The sequence below is a fragment of the Podarcis filfolensis genome (assembly GCF_964270895.1).
Source record: "Podarcis filfolensis genome assembly, chromosome: 8".
NCBI lineage: Eukaryota > Metazoa > Chordata > Lepidosauria > Squamata > Lacertidae > Podarcis > Podarcis filfolensis.
This window is the reverse complement of record NC_139611.1, coordinates 26,903,350-26,920,215: the sequence shown is the minus strand read 5'-3', so window position 1 is coordinate 26,920,215 and position 16,866 is coordinate 26,903,350. Positions and strand designations below refer to the sequence as shown.

Sequence of the window (16,866 nt, the reverse complement as noted above, 5' to 3'; positions counted from 1 at the left end):
CTGGCCCTGCCAACAGGTCCCAGAGCTGGCTGACTGCCTCTTCCGTTCCGCCTGACATTTAAGCTTCTCTGTGCCCCATTAATCTCCACAGTCAAAGCCTCCCATTTCATTAAAAGGCACCGCTGCATGTTCGGCCCCTAAGCCAGCCCCAATGAGGAGGTCCCCAAGCACCCAGGTTTTAGTGAGGGGGGTGGCTTTCCAATGCCTAGTGTTCCGTCATCTGGGCCAGGTGGGAAAACCCCTTAGGGCAGAAGGACAGAGCTGGAGCCCAGTGGGGCTGGCTGCTGGGCCCTTTACTCCTTCCACAACGTCTCTTCCATGGGGCTGACCGTGAGCCTGCTCTCTATTTTCTTGGGGGCCTTTTCCTTTGTCTGCACTGTGGGCGCCATCTGCACAGACTGCTGGCAGGTAAGAAGAGCAAGCCATTTCTCTTGCCACTCTTCAGAAAGGGTCTGGGAGGGGCACTTGGGTGGGTGGGTGCCAGGAATAAGACATGTGCTCCAAATGTCCCCGTTTGCCATATTTCCTTGTCCCTTTCTCAGGATGAGGGCTCAGAGAGGGAAATCACTGCCCCTGATTCTTGCCTTTTACAGATGTCTTGTTAAAACTCTGTCTGTGGCCATGCTTCAGGGTTCAGCTTCCTCTCCAAGGAGTTTCTAGAATGGGGAGGGACAGCTGCTGGTCCCTAATTTCATCTATAGAATACTGGAGGGAAATAGAAGGGAATGGGAAGGGCTAGGGGTTTAATGTAGGTCTATGATTTCATTGCCTTGTGCATAATTGAGCTTTTCGTTCCCTTAGGGATCAGAGAGTGGGGGTATGTATTAGTTCCTAAGGGTTTAAGCAAAGTTGGTGGGAATTTTAAAGGGGGTTAGTTGCTTCCAGGGGTGTCACTAGGTATTTTAAAGCATTTGAAATTGAGGCACAGGGCCACGACCCAGATTTGCATCAGATTTTCATATGCTCATTTATAACAGTCTTTGGGCAATTTCAGAGGGCATGTGATTGGAGGGGGGTGGAGGAATTTTGTCATTGCTGTGCTTTGTAAGTAATTTTTGTCATTGCTGTGCTTTGTAAGTAAGTGGTAGGAGCTTTTTAGAAAGCTCATAAAACCTTGAGAACTTCCCCATAAAATTCACAGAATGGTCTACAGGTGAGCCAATATTATCATAGTTACTTTATTAAAATTACAACCCATCCCTCCAGATGTTATCCGTCTAGTACCTATTACTGAGGCTGTGGCATTGGCTGCATACATTTAAAGCACATGTATCCTCCTCTCAAAAGACATAATCCTGGGAACTGTAGTTTAAGAACTGTAAACCACAGTTCCCAGAATTCTTTGTGGTAAGGAAATGCTTAAGATGCATGGTGCATGCATAGTCTCTGCTATGATCTAGCTGCTAGCAGATTGCCCTGTCTTAGCTGCTGCACCGCTTCAACTGAACTGGTGTCTAAGTGTTCTAGCCCTGAGTGGTCCATTTACTGAGGACCAGTAACTGATCTGAGGCTCCCTCACTCCTGCCTCCCCTTCCCCCATTTCTTCCAGGTGAACAGCAAAGGCTCTGTGGTCCTCAGCATGCGTTGCCGAGGCCTATGGGGAGAGTGCGTTTGGGACAAGTTTGTCAAAATCTGGACCTGTGATGTCTTCAGCTCTTACCTGAACCCGCATCCCGGTAAACTTCACGTCCCAAATCTGACCATTGAGCCCCACCAAGCTGCTGTCAAGGATGACCCCTTTTAAAGACAGCTCCCTGGTTGGCAGGGACACGGGTGGCACTGTGGGTTAAACTACAGAGCCTAGGACTTGTTAATCAGAAGCTCGGCGGTTTGAATCCCCGCGATGGGGTGAGCTCCCATTGCTCGGTCCCTGCTCTTGCCAACCTAGCAGTTCGAAAGCATGCCAGTGCAAGTAGATAAATAGGTACCACTCTGGCGGGAAGGTAAACGGCGTTTCTGTGCGCTGGTCTGGTTCACCAGAAGTGGCTTAGTCATGCTGGCCACATGACCCGGAAGCTGTACGCCGGCTCCCTCAGCCAATAAAGCGAGATGAGCGCCGCAACCCCAGAGTCGGCCACGACTGGACCTAATGGTCAGGGGTCCCTTTATCTTTACCCTGGTTGGCACAGCAGCAGCAGCAGCAGGCGATTGACCTTGACACGGTTGGGTGGTGGGCAGGGAAGCGAATGGGAGGCATTGTCCAAACACTGGGATGTCTGCACTGAGTGCAGCAAACTGGTTCTGCTGCTGTAAAATCACTAAATTGGTTTTTCTTGGCTGTGCACATGCAATACTATGACCTTCCCACGGGGGGCAACCAAGGCTGTGTGAAAAAAAGATAATTACTGGTCTTAGCCAAGTGGCTGGCTTCTGACCACAGAAGCTGTTGGTTGGTAAACTGACACCTCCCTTCCACTTCCTCTTCTCCATTTATAACTTGCCACGGCCCCAGGAGATCGCCGGGGCTCTAGAAATCCATTATTTCACACCCACAAACGGAATTCCTGGCTATTTCAGTTCTTCTCCTGCTTTCTGGGTTTTCAATTTACTGACATCATTTCTCTATAAGGCAAAGGGGCTGCCAGTCACTACAAATCAGCGTTGTGAACAACCTCACTGCCACAGGGTGATTGGAAGGCCAACAGAATATTTGCATGCTTTTATTTATTTTTCTAAATATAAATAATTTGTGGATTTATTAGCACAGGCTCTGGGGATGGCCATTAGCTTATATGGCTAAAAAACAACAACTACTACCTGGAACCATGCTAGCTTGGAATAGAGCCTCCACATTCAGGGCAGTCTACCTTTGACTTTCAGGTGACTGTGCCCTTACACTCTGGTCCAGAGCATCCATAGGCATCAAGTTGTCTGCCATTGGGAGGAAAGATGCTAGAAAAAGGAGCATTTGGTCAGATTTGAGAAGGCTTTGTCTGTAAGATCACTCCACATTTTAGCCGTGGGGTGCTGAGAATAATTGAGAGGACGATGCTCCAGTCTAGAACTGTGTTGTGTTCGCTCTAAGGCAGGTGCTTTCGATGACTCACCGCGCTGGCCAGGGCTGATGTAATCCAAAACATTTCTTTTTTTCTTTTTAAAATCATTTTTATTGGTTTCACAAAAGTACAAACACACTAGTAAAAACATATCAATATAAAGAGATTCTCTGGATCTCAAGACTTTCCCCCATCCCCTCCATGGGGTCTCATTTTAAACATCTACAACTGCATATTCATCCGTACTCCAATTTTTATATCAAACCATATTGTCCATAGTAATTTTTACACTACAAGTGAATCCAAATCCTGCTCTTGTTTCCATCTGCTTACAGTGGTCTCCTAAGTAACTTATAATTTTTTCCCATTCTTTTATAAAGGTATTTATCCTCTTGGTTTCTGAGTTTTCCACTCAGTTTTGCCATCTCGGCATAGTCCATCAGCTTGGTTTGCCATTCTTCTCTGGTAGGGACTTTGTCTTCTTTCCAACTCTGGGCTCATAACATCTGGGCAGCTGTTGTTCCATACTTAAAAAGTATTTTCTGCTCCTTTGGTATGTCGGTACCTGTAATTCCTAATAAAAAAGCTTCTGGTTTCTTAACAAAGGTTATTTTAAGCATTTTTTTTTATTTCATTATATATATCATCTCCAACCTGGTGCTTCCAAATGTTTTGGACTACAAGAAGCAGAGGGACGCAGGTGGCGCTGTGGGTTAAACCACAGAGCCTAGGACTTGCTGATCAGAAGGTCAGCGGTTCGAATCCCCGCGACGGGGTGAGCTCCCATTGTTCAGTCCCAGCTCCTGCCAACCTAGCAGTTCGAAAGCATGTCAAAGTGCAAGTAGATAAATAGGTACCGCTCTGGCGGGAAGGTAAACGGCATTTCCGTGCGCTGCTCTGGTTCGCCAGAAGTGGCTTAGTCATGCTGGCCACATGACCCGGAAGCTGTACGCCGGCTCCCTCGGCCAATAAAGCGAGATGAGTGCCGCAACCCCAGAGTCGGTCACGACTGGACCTAATGGTCAGGGGTCCCTTTACCCTTACAAGAAGCAGAAAGAAACATTTGGAAGCACCAGGTTGGAGGAAGACTCCTTTATGATTTGCTGGTCCATGGTCAGAGACAGGATACTGGGACAAACCACCCCTGGCCTCCCCCCCCCAAACAAAGCAGACCCTGCAGTCCCATATTTAACAGTCCCATACTGATCTTGTCCCCACTCAAAACCATGCTGGTGTGTTCCTGGTCACTTGCTGGGGCTTGACCTATGTATCTTCCTGCAGGGGCCATTATCATTGCAAGAGCCTCACTCATCACATCTGCCATCGCAGGGGCTGCAGCCTTCATCTGCCTCCTCTCAGGATGTCCATATTTCCGCTGCTTCCAAGAGGCCACGGCCAAGTGGCGCTGCCTCTGCCTCTCCACAGGATGCTATCTCTTTGCAGGTATGTCCTCCGCTGAAGACCAGAGGCTTTCAACACAAGAGCCCTCTCCATTAGATGAAAGCAGTGCCGAGGGACAGGTAAAGCCCATGCAAGCTAGCTCACACCTCATTTTGATTGCAGTGTCATTGATGAGCCTTGCCATTGGGCAAAGAGAGGCACCTCCCTCAGTCGGCAGAATCAGATGAGCCACAGGTCCTCTGCCCTAGTGACTCCTCCTTGAGCCTTCCCATGATACATAGATCAGGCTGCACAATTCCTTATTGCAGAAGAAAGTGGGGAAGCATGCCTAGACCCGTGGGATATTGCTGTATGTGACCCCACTCTGAGTGGTGAGAGATTCCAGCATTCACCCAGGGTTTGGTTTCCTTGGAATGGTCATTGGAGACTGTGGCGTCTTTAGAGTTTTATTTGGATGTATGAGCAAAGGATAGAGGAGCTTGTGGCTTGGAGACTCCAGCAGGTCTTGCTTCCACATTAGGGTTCCAGGGAAGCCCCACGTCACAACTCATGGGTCCAGCACACAGCAAGATGTGTCTCTATGTCTCCAGCTTCCAGCATCAGCCAAAACACACAAATATACTTGCTTACACAGCCCTGTGTACATACGACTAAAAGTTTCACAACTTCAGAGTAGCTCATGTTTCATGGTTCTCTTTTCTGGGCTGGAAGGAGGTCAGTCCATAGCAGTGACTCAAGCAGAGAATCAACAGGCAGCCTCTTTTTTGGATAGGCACTTTGGGAAGAACTTTCTGGCTGGAAGGTGATAGACTCTTTCCTTCAGGGTTTCTAAACAGAGGTTGGATGGCCATCTGCCACGGATTCTTTAGCTGTGATTCTACAGTTCTACAATTCCATGATTCGCAACAGTCTTAAATCAGTGGATTTCTGTATTCCTTGCAGCACACCAGTGGGTCTGGCACCAAGGGTATAGCTGGAGGGAGGGGCAATTTCCCTTCCAAATCAAGCAAATAAATAAATAAATAAAAACTATTAACTAAAAGTAGAAATTGTAGACTCTGACAGATTTTTCTGAGCACTTGGGGTCAAAAGAAAGTAATTTAAAACTGTTGTAGAGGCACTTCATTCCAAATCTGCTAGACAGAGGATGATGGCAGGTGGGTGCCCTGCTCCACCCCCCAACATAAATCCTGGCTATGCCCATGTCCCAATTTGGGAATTCCCAAGCTAAAGACTTGCAGGCAGGCAGGGAGGGAGGGAGGGAGGCATGGGCATGGGCATAGCCAAAGGGGGGGACAGGGAGGGACAACTAACCCCCCTAAATCAATAAAAAATAATAATAATACATAGCTAACTGAGGTTCTGCCCCCCAGTGGCGTAGCGTGGGGGTGCAGGGGGGGCCGGCCGCACCGGGCGCAACATCTGGGGGTTAGGGTTAGGGGGCACAAATCCACGGGTTAGGGGGCACAAATTACTTGCCTTGCCCCGGGTGCTGACAACCCACGCTACGCCACTGCTGCCCCCCTCACAAAAATCATGGCTATGCCCATGTAGGGGGGGGAGTAAATAGGTTCTGCACTCCAAGTTCATAAGAGCTCACACCTCTCTCCCTTTCCTTTTAGGCTTTTTGTCCTGCATTGGTGTGATCAGATATTGCCTGTATGTCTTCTTCCAGCACCAGTATGAGGTATTTCCCCTGTCTGCTATGGCTGTGCGTCCTTTTTCACCCACCCTCCTTGTGGTGGTTGTATTATACAACACGCAGAGAAATAGCGCTGGCAGCCGACTCTTACTCCAGCACAGACAATGGGGAGATGCTTGAAGGCAGAGGGCTAGCCTAGGGCAGCGCTGTGCCAGAATGCCCTCCCTCTTTTTTAAACAGTGTCCCATCCCTTAATGAGAAAATAAATTGCATTTCAAAATTACCAAAAGGACAAGAACGTTTCGGTGAGATTCCCATGGGTGGGGTGCAGGGCTTTGGTCACACCTTGCTTTCAAATAGTGCTGAAGAGCATTTGAAAGTCTCCTGTCCAGGGCTGGCCCACCCATGAGACATGCTGAGGCAGTTGCCTCAGGCGGCAGCTTGGACAAATACATCCAGGTTTGCTTGGAGAGCCTGCTCTTCAATCTCCTTCCTTCTCCCTCCCTGAGAGGTAGGTTAGGCCCCAAAGGCCACCCAGTGAGCGTCATCATGTCTGAGTGGGGATTTGAACCATGGTCTCTCCTGGGTCCTGGCCCAACACTCTAACCACTACACCACATCGGCTTTTGCAATCAGCACCGTCCATAAAATCTGCCCAGTTGCAGTTTCCAACATGGCAGTCCCAACTGTGTGGGATGTAACATAAGCAGTCATGTACAACACTTCCTGTTTGCCCAGAGTGGACACACGGGGATGTTACTCCAGCCAGGAGGACTTCCTGTCACACCTGTCTGGAACATCCTCCCCCTGCGTGTGTCCAGGTAGATGGGCGTGAGCCTGTGAGACCCCATCAAAGGGCTGGTCATGCAGCCATCTTTCTCTCTCGACCATTTTCTCTTCATGCTTTTGCTGTCTGCTGGCTCTCAGCCAGCAGCGCATGGGCTCAGTCCCCATATGGGATAAACTCTCTTCTGTAATTACAAGCTAAAGCTGGCCTTCAGGGAACCTACTGTGAACTGAATGTGAGTAAACTTCTTATCATTACTTTTAAAAGAAGACTGTTGTGTCTTTATTCTTTTTAAGAGGGAACAAAGGGGATTTACCAGGAACAAACCCATTATGGACAAGCCAGATTGGACTGCTAAAGTAAAGAGATTCAGACGAATCTACCAACTAGCTTCCTGCTAAATACTGGGGAATGTACTCTGCTACTGACTCACTAGCGTGAGTGAGGAAGGATATATTTACTGTATTTTTCGCTCTATAAGATGCACCAGACCATAAGAAGCACCTAGTTTTTGGAGGAGGAAAACAAAAAAAAAAATATTCTGGATCACAGAAGCCAGAGCAGCAAGAGGGATCTGGCTTCTGGGATAGCCGCGCGAAGCTCTCCTGGGCAGCGGGATGAAGGCTCCCCCTGCCTGAAAGAGGCTGTGCACTGCTAAGGCAGAAGCCAGGACAGCAAGAGCAATCACTGCACAGCGATCCCTCTTGCTGTCCTGGCTTATGGGATAGCCGTGCGAAGCCACTTCTGGGCAGTGGGAGGAAGGCTCTCCCTTTAAAGAGCGCGTGGGGCTTTTCCCTGAGGAGGGGGAAAAGGGAGCGCTGAGGAGAGCATTTGGTCCATAAGACACACACACATTTCCTCTTACTTTTTAGGATGGGAAAAGTGTGTCTTATAGAGCGAAAAATACGGTAATCAACATTCCCACACAATGCACCCCATAGCATCTCACAATGCCAATGCCTGGGATCCCCCTCCATGCCAAATCCTTGACCAACCAGCTCTTTCCCATTTGCCTTCTAGGTGTCTCTGAGCATCCCTGGATTCCCCAGCTTTGAATATGGCTATTCCCTGTGGATGGCTGTAGCAGGAGGCCTGGCAGCCATTGCTGCAGCTGCCACGTCGTACTACGAAGGGGTGCTTCTTAAGACCCTCAACATGAGTCCAGCCAAGGAGATGCCTGCTGGAGATGCCGCTGGGACTACTTGGACATACGTCTGAGGGAGGGAGGGACCCCAGAGCATCTTCTGATAGTGGTGTATAGTAAAATGTAAGGTGTTTATTGCAGGTGTTTCTTAGAGGACCATCCGATTCCATGATTGTGACCCATCAGAGGAGCTTAACGATCAAGGTGGTGCATAAGAAAACAGACTGTCCTTAAGAGAAACACAGAAAGATAAAATCAACAAAATAATCCATAAAAACATTGTTTAAAACATCAGCAAATACTAACTGGTGGCCCGTGCCCTGTGGAGCTCCTTGCAGGTAGAGGTTTTGGCAGAAGTGCCCCTCCCTTCTTTCAGGTGTCTTTTGAAAGCCTTTGCAACAATAATTTTATCCTTTTTTAGCCAACCAGTATTTGCTGATGTTTAAAACAATGTTTCGATGGTTTTATCCTTCTGTGTTTTGTAGCATCTTGTGATACGTTTTATGCAAGCTTAATTATAAATAAATAAATGTGGCGAGTTGTGAGGCTAACTTTAGCGGGAGGTTGAACAGAAATAAAAAAGCCCTTTGAATGGCAGGTGGGGCCTGCCCTCATAGACCTAAGTGCACAGCACCCCTGAGCTCGGGCAGAATTGGCGTCAAAGGAAAATTTTCTTTCTGATCAGCAGGTCGATCAAACAAAGCATGGCATCCCACAAAGTCCTACTCAGAGTAGACTCAACTTAGCCATTTTTATGGACATACTCTAATGTTGGATACAACCCATAATTGACACTGTGCCGCCTGCCTCCTCTTCTCATAGGGACAAAGCTGAATATTTGCTCTAAGGTTGGCACCCTCAAACTGTGGTCCATGACCTTCATTCAGGTGGTCTGTGGTGCATCCATGAATTTGTGGCTGCAGGTGGAAGACTGCACAACCATTGCATTAAATATTCCTAATTGAATTGTATTTCCGCTGCTTTCTTGTGCCTCACATTGTATTTTATTGTTTGACGGCCTTAATTTTATTGTATTGAATGGGGAAATGGCACAACATCCAGCACGGTGCATTGCAATTCATACAACAGGCAGAAAATACCATCAACACCCTCAACAATTTTTGACTGGTCTGAGTGAGGAGGAGAGGTTTGGGAACCTAAAGCACAATGTGTAGTGTGGGGTTTCTGTGTGGTTTATTTCCCCTCTTCCTGCCTGGCCTGAGAAGGCTCAGGAAGAAGGACCAGGTGATGGGGGAGTGGAGCTGGTGCTACTGCCACCCTTCAACATCTGCCACCTGAGGCAGCTGCTTCATTTTGCCTAATGTTAGGACTGGCTCTGAAACCAAGCAGGATGAAGACAGCATAACAACAAAAGCCAGTCTAGAGTGTGCTTAACTAGCCAAAGTCCGGGACTTTCCGAATGCTTTCGGCAAGGTGCCTCCCCAAAGACTCCTGAGTAAGCTTTAGCAGTCAAGGAAAAAGAAGAGAGGTTGTCTTGTAGATCAGGAATCGGTTAAGCTGCAGGAAGCAAAGAGCAGGAATAAATGGGCAGTTCTCCAAATGGAGAGAAGTAAAAATTAGGTGTCCCCCAAGAATTGGTGCTGGGACCTCTGTTTTTTAACTTGTTCATAGATGATCAGTGTTTCCCAAACTTGGGTCTCTAGTTGTTTTGGGACTACAACTGCCATCATCCCTAGCTAGCAGGACCAGTGGTCAGGGATGATGGGAGTTGTAGTCCCAAAACAGCTGGAGACCCAAGTTTCGGAAACACTGATCTGGATGAATCAGGTCAGCCCCCCTGATTAATCGACGACCGTGATGGTTTTTTTTCAAAGTACCGTAGATGGCGAAGAGCTCCATCATTCTGGATCGGGCAGGTGTTAGGAAAAGCCCACTGCACATGCTCAGAGATCATTCCCAGAGTCCAGAGCATGCGGGGCTATTTCGGGTTTGCAGCGCCTGTGCGGGGATCAGCAGCAAGAGAGAAAGGCGATGCAGCTCCCTTTTAAATCTCGCGTTTAACCCTTTCCCGTCTCCAGGCTCAGCGCTGCCGGCGAAGGGGAGGAGCCGGCCGGCTCGGGGAGGGGCAGAAGGGCGCCCCGGAGGCTCTTGCTGGTGCTGAAGGGAGGGAGGGAGGAGCTGGAGCCGGCAGCCGGGGCGGGAGGCCGGCCCTTCTGTCGCGCAGAGCTCCGCAGCCGAGGAAAGGACCGCGGGCAAGATTTCTAGCAAACCTCGACGGGGCGCGATGGCTCCTCGCGTCCGGCTGCTCAGGCAAAGTTAGAGGGGACGGGAAAGTAGAGGAGTACCGCCACAGCACCTCGCGGGCCGCCCACCTTTCCTTTGCAAGGCACCCGACGGAGCGGACCGCCGAGAGACGCCGGAGACTCCCGGGAGGCCGTCGGGGCGAGGCGGGCGGCCTCCGTATGGCTCCCTCCAGGTGTTGAGGGCCGGCCGGCCGGACAGGCTGCCGTCGGAGGCGCAGGCGATGGCCCTGGAGCGGGCGTTGCAGGCCGCCCGCCAGGGGGACGTGGACACGCTCAAGGCGCTGCAGGCCGACGGGCAGCTGCTGCCGCCCGCACAGCTCCGCGACGCGCTGGGCGCCTCTCCTGCTCACCACGCCGCCCGCGCCGGGAAGCTGAATTGCCTGCGCTACCTGGTGGAGGAAGCGGCGCTGGCCGGCAACGGGCGGGCTCGCAATGGGGCCACGCCGGGCCACGATGCCGCCGCCACCGGCAACCTGGCCTGCCTCCAGTGGCTGCTCACCCAGGGAGGGTGCCGAGTCCAGGTGAGCACCGGTGGAGCGAGGGGACGCCCTTGCGCGCTTTGAAGGGTTTTGCGCCTTGGGCGCACGGAAGGGGACTGCGTTCCAAGCGGCTCCGTTGACGCTGACCTTTAGGGGCGTTATCTTTTAAAGGACACCTGTTTGGAATTCTTATTTACTTATTTAGGAAAGGCAAGCAGAGCTCGGAAAAGAAAGGGTCAAAATGGGAATGTCTCAGATTGCGCGCAGAGTTCGTTTCTCTCAACCCAGTGCTGGATTATTATTTTTTGCGGGGGCGCGCAGCAATCTATTTTTCCCCTGTCGATACCCATAGCTAGAGTTTTTAGAAAGTTGGTGGGTGAACAATTTGGCCAAAATTGGAGGATTATGTGTGTGTATGTGTTGCCTCTGAATTCCATTTTTGTCCTATGGAACTCTCATCCACAAAAGTTTGGTGATAGCCATCAATCTTGACTGCTTTAAAAGAGGATGAGACAAATTTCATGGAGGAGAGGGCTGTCGGTGGCTACTAAGCACGATGGTGGCTGTACTTTGCTTCTGTGGTCAAACGCAGCAATGTTTCAAAATATCACTTGCTGGAAATTACAGGAGGGGAGAGGACTATTGTGCTTGATTCCTGCTTGCAGGTTTCCAACAGGCATCTGGCTGGCCACTGTGAGAAGAGAATGCAGGACTAGATGGGCCACTGGCCTGATCCATGAGAGCTCTGTTCCCCCATCATCCACTAAGCACTGCTCACTCTAGGAAGAAGAGGGACCTGCTGGTTGGAGGCAGCAATTTTCTAGCCTAGCTTTAAGCCCCAGCACTTCCTTTGTGGAGATTCATTTGCAAAGACAGCACGCAGGTGTCCTCTCCTCCCCCAAAGTTGATCATGCCTTTGTATTTAAAACAGGGACAACAAATACGTAATTCAGAAGTCAGTACCGAAAAGGAAAGAACAGGGAACAGTTTCTTGGCTGCTCCATAACCAAATACAGTGGTACCTCAGGTTACATACGCTTCAGGTTACAGATTCCGCTAACCTAGAAATAGTACCTCGGGTTAAGAACTTTGCTTCAGGATGAGAACAGAAATTGTGCTCCGGCAGCGCGGCAGCAGCGGGAGGCCCCATTAGCTAAAATGGTGCTTCAGGTTAAGAACGGACCTCCGGAACGAATTAAATACTTAACCCGAAGTACCACTGTACAGTAGTTACAGCAAGAGCAAGTGCTGATTACAGGAGTGGTGCTTGTAAAGGAGGGCAGGAGTTCCTCTGAGCATGTGTGAAGTCTGCATCCCTGTCTGCTGCATATTCTGTGCTCAACTGGGAAGCTCCCTCTACGTGGAGGCAGGTGTTCAAGGCCAGCAGAGTTTCTAAGTAAGAGAGTCTTAATACTTTGCGGGGCTAAGCTCTTGTTAGCCAGAGCAAAATGTTTAGGTTCCTCCCCCCCCCCCTCTTTGGGAGGAGAGGAAGGTGCAAAATTCAGCCTCTTGGTCTGTGGGGATGTTGTGTAGGCAAGACATTCGCAATGCCCTGTTGCATATGGTCAGAAACACTGTGGGGATAAACCCTCCCCCCACACAGAAGAATTTCTTTAAAAGTGGACTAGATGTCACCCTAGACACTGAAGGAAACCTGTGTTGACCTCTCAATGCTTGATTGACAGGGAAATGCAGTCTGGCTCCCTGCCAGAGTATTTCTGCATGACCTGGGGAGGGGCAGCTTTTCAGCAGTAGAGTTCCCGCTTTCCATGTAGAAGGTCCCAGGTCCAGTTCTTCTGCATCTCCAGGTAGGGCTGGGATAGAGCCCTGCCTGAAACCCTGGGAGCTGCTGCCAGTCAGTGTACAGCAGCAGCCTTTGCAGTCTGGTGCCTTCTAGATGTTTTGCACAGCAACCCCTATCAGCCCCAGCCCAGGTCAACCTGGCTTGGGCTTATGGTAATTGTAGTTCGAAGTCATATACAGCACTGAGCTACGTGGGGCAATATTCTGGTTTGGTCTAAGGCAAATTTTATTGTTCAGCTGGAGCATCTATAGCTCAGGGATGGACCTATAGGCACATGCAGAAGGTCCCACCTTTAACCCCTGAAGGCATCTCCATGTAGCACTAGGAAACACTCTTAAGACTGCTCCTTACATCTCCAAGTACATGCTAAAATCCAGCCGTGCTGTAAAATGACCTTTACTATATGGTAGGAATTGGCATGTTTCGATTGCACTGCTTGATTTGCGTTAAAATGCTAAGTGCATTTGTTATTTATTTCTTCTGTTAAAAATGTACACACCGCTTGATTGTAAAACAACAACTCCTCCTCAGAGCGTTTACAAAACAGTAAAATCAAGAAAGATTTGTGACCAGTGCTGGATTTACATATAAGCTAAACAAGCTTTAGCTTAGGGCCCCACTCTCTTGGGGGGCCCCCAAAAAATTAAAGAAAAAAAAACCCCACTGGATGTACATTTCTAAAATATAAGATAAAAAACAAATAAAATAAAACCTACATACAGCAACGGACGAGCCCCCACGCCTGCCAACCTAGCAGTTCGAAAGCACGTCAAAGTGCAAGTAGTTAAATAGGTACCGCTTCAGTGGACGTTTCCGTGCACTGCACTGGTTCGCCAGAAGTGGCTTAGTCATGCTGGCCGCATGACCCGGAAGCTGTACGCCAGCTCCCTCGACCTTACCTTACATACAGCAACAGTGTTTTCTGTAGGCTCCTATGATGTAAGGAATGGGCCCCGCCTGCTAGCCTGCTCCCTAAAATATCACATATTTTGTTATGTGCAAATGGCTTTAGATACCTATTAGGTCCATAAATTACCATATAGCATATATTCAACACAAAAAACAGTGACAATTTGTTGTTGACGAAGGACAGCTGGACATATAAAGGGCCCCATTCCCTTCAGAAGCTTAGGGCCTCATCAAACCTAATCTGGCGCTGTTTGCAACCCTAACTTAAAACATGCCCAAGTTAAAATATCAAAGCAGGTTAGAAATGCCTCAAGTTTGCAAGAAATGGAAATGGTTTCCACCAAGGAGGACTGTGGTTTTTTGTCTTGTACATCTTTCCAATGAAGGTGGTTAAAGTTGTTCCAACATCGGCGTGAGTAGGTTGGGGCACCAGGAGAAGAGGTGAAGCCTAGAACACGTGCTTCGGATGCAGGAGGTTCTGAGTTCAATTCATAAGGGCATCTTCACCCATTAAAGCAAGGGGTAGGCAATCTTTTCTCAAGCCAGGGCTGGGGAGGGCCAGAAACAAAAGTGAAGGCTCCTCGGGATTCCAGGTGGAAAGTCTTTCCAAGTCTTATCTGAATGATGCGAGCCAAAACTGGGACCTTCTGCTTACGCTTGGGCACAAAACAACAGCTCCACCCCAACGTAGAAAGCTGTTTTATGCCAGCTCTGACAGATTGGTCCTTCTCACTGACGGGCAGCAAGGCTCTCTTCCAGCCCTACTTGGAGAGATGCTGGGGAGTGAGTCCAGGACCTTCTATATGCAAGGCAGATGCTCTGCCTTTGAGTTGTGGCCTTTCCCAGATATGAAGGAAACTTGGCGTGGATTTTTGCATGGAAGGATTGTGAGCCCCATTCATTTCTGGTGCTCCAAACAAATACCTGGGCTCAGAACTCTTCAGTGTATGTCTTTTGCATGTGGTTGGTGGAACTGGTTTCTAGTTAAAAAAAACCCACCAAAGCGGATCTCACAAGCCCACTCCTGATCATTTTGAAATTATGTGCATTTTGGACGAAATGCTATGCATGTGCATTGATTAGAGAAGAGTGGACCAGAGTCAAAGCAGGAAAGATACAGAGCCATTGTTTGGAGGGAGCCTCTGCCATGGTTTGCTCAGTTCAGGCAACACACCTAACCAAGGTTTGCACAGAACGTAATTTAGAACTCAGAACGTTGGTTTGGGCTTCCCAATGTACAATGGGCAAACCAGGCTTTGGAGCTGGTTGATTTCTTTTGTTTTCCATCACTCCAGCATCTTGTTGCAGCAGCCATCCCCACCCACTCCCCAAGACAGAAAAGTGCCTCTGTGGATTGTCAGTTCAGACATATGCCAAACTGTAGTTGATGCAAACTGTGGTTTGAAAAGCCACTTCAGACCCTGGTTTCTGATGCCAATTTGCCAGGTGACCACAGACTGTGGTTGTTAATGCAAAAGCATCCTATATACAGTACCACAGTTTGGCTTTCTTTTCCATGGTTTGGTGCAATTATTGAATGGAACTGAAGTGTAAAGTGTTCTAGTCCAGGCAGGGAACTGAGATAACCAAGAAAGGATTGGCCTTGTCACTCATGTATTCCCGTGGGGTTGGAATCCCCCCCCCTTTTTAGGGATTCCTCCACTGGTTGATCCAAACTGTGGTCCGCAAGCTTCATTTGGCTGGTCCACAGCACACCTGTAAAACCATACAACATCTAGCACAGCCGCCTTGAGTTCCATCGGGGGAAAAGGCAGGGTATAAATAAATATGTAATACTGATTTACAAATTGCTACAACGGGCAGGAAAAAAATGATTAAACAGTCTGCCAAGTACCTCCGAGATTTTCACATGGTTTCTGGAAATGGGAGGGGGGTAGTTTCGGAACCTTTAAGATAATCTCGTAGGTGTGGAGGGGAAGGCAGAGGCCAGTGGGATGCCACCACCTTTGACAAAAAACCCTTCCTTGTTGGCTGTTTCTCTTGGGTAGGAAAGGACCATCTTAACACAGGTCCCGGAGCCCCATTGTGAATTCATGGTTTTCTTAGGCCAAACCTGAATGCTGAAACTCTACTGGGAGCAAGTCAAATCAATGCCAGCATTCACCTGTAAAATGGGAGGTCCCAGATTGTACAAGTATGGAAAAAATGGTTAGTTAGCAACATTTCAGCTGTGTGTGTGTATATGTTTTAAAGCCTGCAAAGGTGGGCTAGGAATAGTATAACTGGTGCCTGGTGGCATTCAGAGCCCAGGGAATGGGCCTGCCCTTCACTGGGTGACCTATGAGCAGAAATTCCACTGGTCAGTGAGCAGCGATTAGCAGGGCAAGAATACATCATGCAAAATAAGGAGGAGGGGCCGAACAGCTGAACAAACTAAAATTCTGCTGGTGAAAACAACTTTTTGCAAAGCACCATTTCGGTTGCATCTTGCCCCAAGTTGCTGCATAATATTTGCCATGTTCAGGGCCGTTCCTTTCATTAGGCAGAGTGAGGTTGCTGGCTACGATAGGCAGCAGGGCAATGCTGATGGAGAACAAAGCTCAGTCTCTCTCTCTCTCTCTCTCTCTCTCTCTCTCTCTCTCTCTCTCTGAGGTGGCCTGCCTTGTGCCCCTTAAGCCAGGTTGCTGTCCTTCAGGTGTAGTGGGGGACACTATCATGCCCTCCAACATTTATCCGATGAAAATAGGGACGTCCTATTTTTTATGATGATTTTTTATTTATTTTTATTTATTCATTGAATCTATATACCACCCTATACCCACAGGTCTCAGGGTGGCTCACAGAACAAAATCAAAATATAAAACTAGAAAATTTATAATCAAAATATAAACAACAACCCAATACCCCCCCAAAAAAACCACATTTTAAAAGGACATAGGATGTCAGTCAAATCAACCAAAGGCCATGATGGTGATTACTATTCTATTTATACCCCACCCATCTGACCGGGTTGCCCCAACCATTCTTCCAACATGAATAAAAACATAATAAAACATTTTAAAACTTCCTCATACAGGGATGCCTTCAGATGTCTTCAGAAGGGTGTATAGTTACTTATATTCTTGGTTCTGGATGTATATGTCACATAACTCTATCAGGACCCCTTTGTTAAGTCCAGTTGAATTTGACTATGGGGTGTGGTGCACATCTTTGCTTTGAGGCTGAGGGAGCCAGCGTTTGTTCACAGACAGCTTTCTGGGTCATGTGGCCAGCATGACTAAACCACTTCTAGCGCAATAGGACACCATGACAGAAACCAGAGCGCACGGAAACACTGTTTACCTTCCTGCCACAGCAGTACCTATTTATCTACTTGCGCTGGTATGCTTTCGAACTGCTAGGTTGGCAGGAGCTGGGACAAAGCGACAGGAGCTCACCCCTTTGTGCAGATTTGAACTGCTGACCTAACTCCATACCCT

The 16,866-nt window shown here is 48.6% G+C and overlaps 2 protein-coding genes across 3 annotated transcripts in view; both read left to right on the top strand.

The window, feature by feature from the left end:
- The first annotated feature begins 134 nt into the window (after window positions 1-134).
- Window positions 135-8,426, top strand: LOC310769535 (claudin-16-like). Its single transcript, XM_083629008.1, has 5 exons — window positions 135-408; window positions 1,550-1,676; window positions 4,278-4,439; window positions 6,020-6,084; window positions 7,847-8,426. Exons 1-5 carry the CDS (start codon window positions 319-321, stop codon window positions 8,042-8,044), a joined length of 642 nt encoding a protein of 213 aa, XP_083485134.1. The 5' UTR covers window positions 135-318; the 3' UTR covers window positions 8,045-8,426.
- Window positions 8,427-10,093: 1,667 nt separating this feature from the next.
- ESPN (espin) overlaps window positions 10,094-16,866 on the top strand; it is a 110,688-nt gene continuing 103,915 nt past the window's right edge. Inside the window, exon 1 of one of the 2 annotated variants that reach the window (XM_083628621.1) lies at window positions 10,094-10,755. In XM_083628621.1, the coding sequence (XP_083484747.1) occupies window positions 10,456-10,755 (300 nt within the window). In that variant the 5' untranslated portion in view covers window positions 10,094-10,455. The remainder of the gene's footprint in view (window positions 10,756-16,866) is intronic. The other variant, XM_083628620.1, reaches the window with a different exon arrangement.

Coding starts and splice junctions, on each gene's coding strand:
- LOC310769535 (XM_083629008.1), top strand. CDS start 319: ATGGGGCTGACCGTGAGCCTGCTCTCTATTTTCTTGGGGGCCTTTTCC. Junction 409..1,549: donor TCTGCACAGACTGCTGGCAG/GTAAGAAGAGCA, acceptor CATTTCTTCCAG/GTGAACAGCAAAGGCTCTGT. Junction 6,085..7,846: donor TCTTCCAGCACCAGTATGAG/GTATTTCCCCTG, acceptor TTTGCCTTCTAG/GTGTCTCTGAGCATCCCTGG.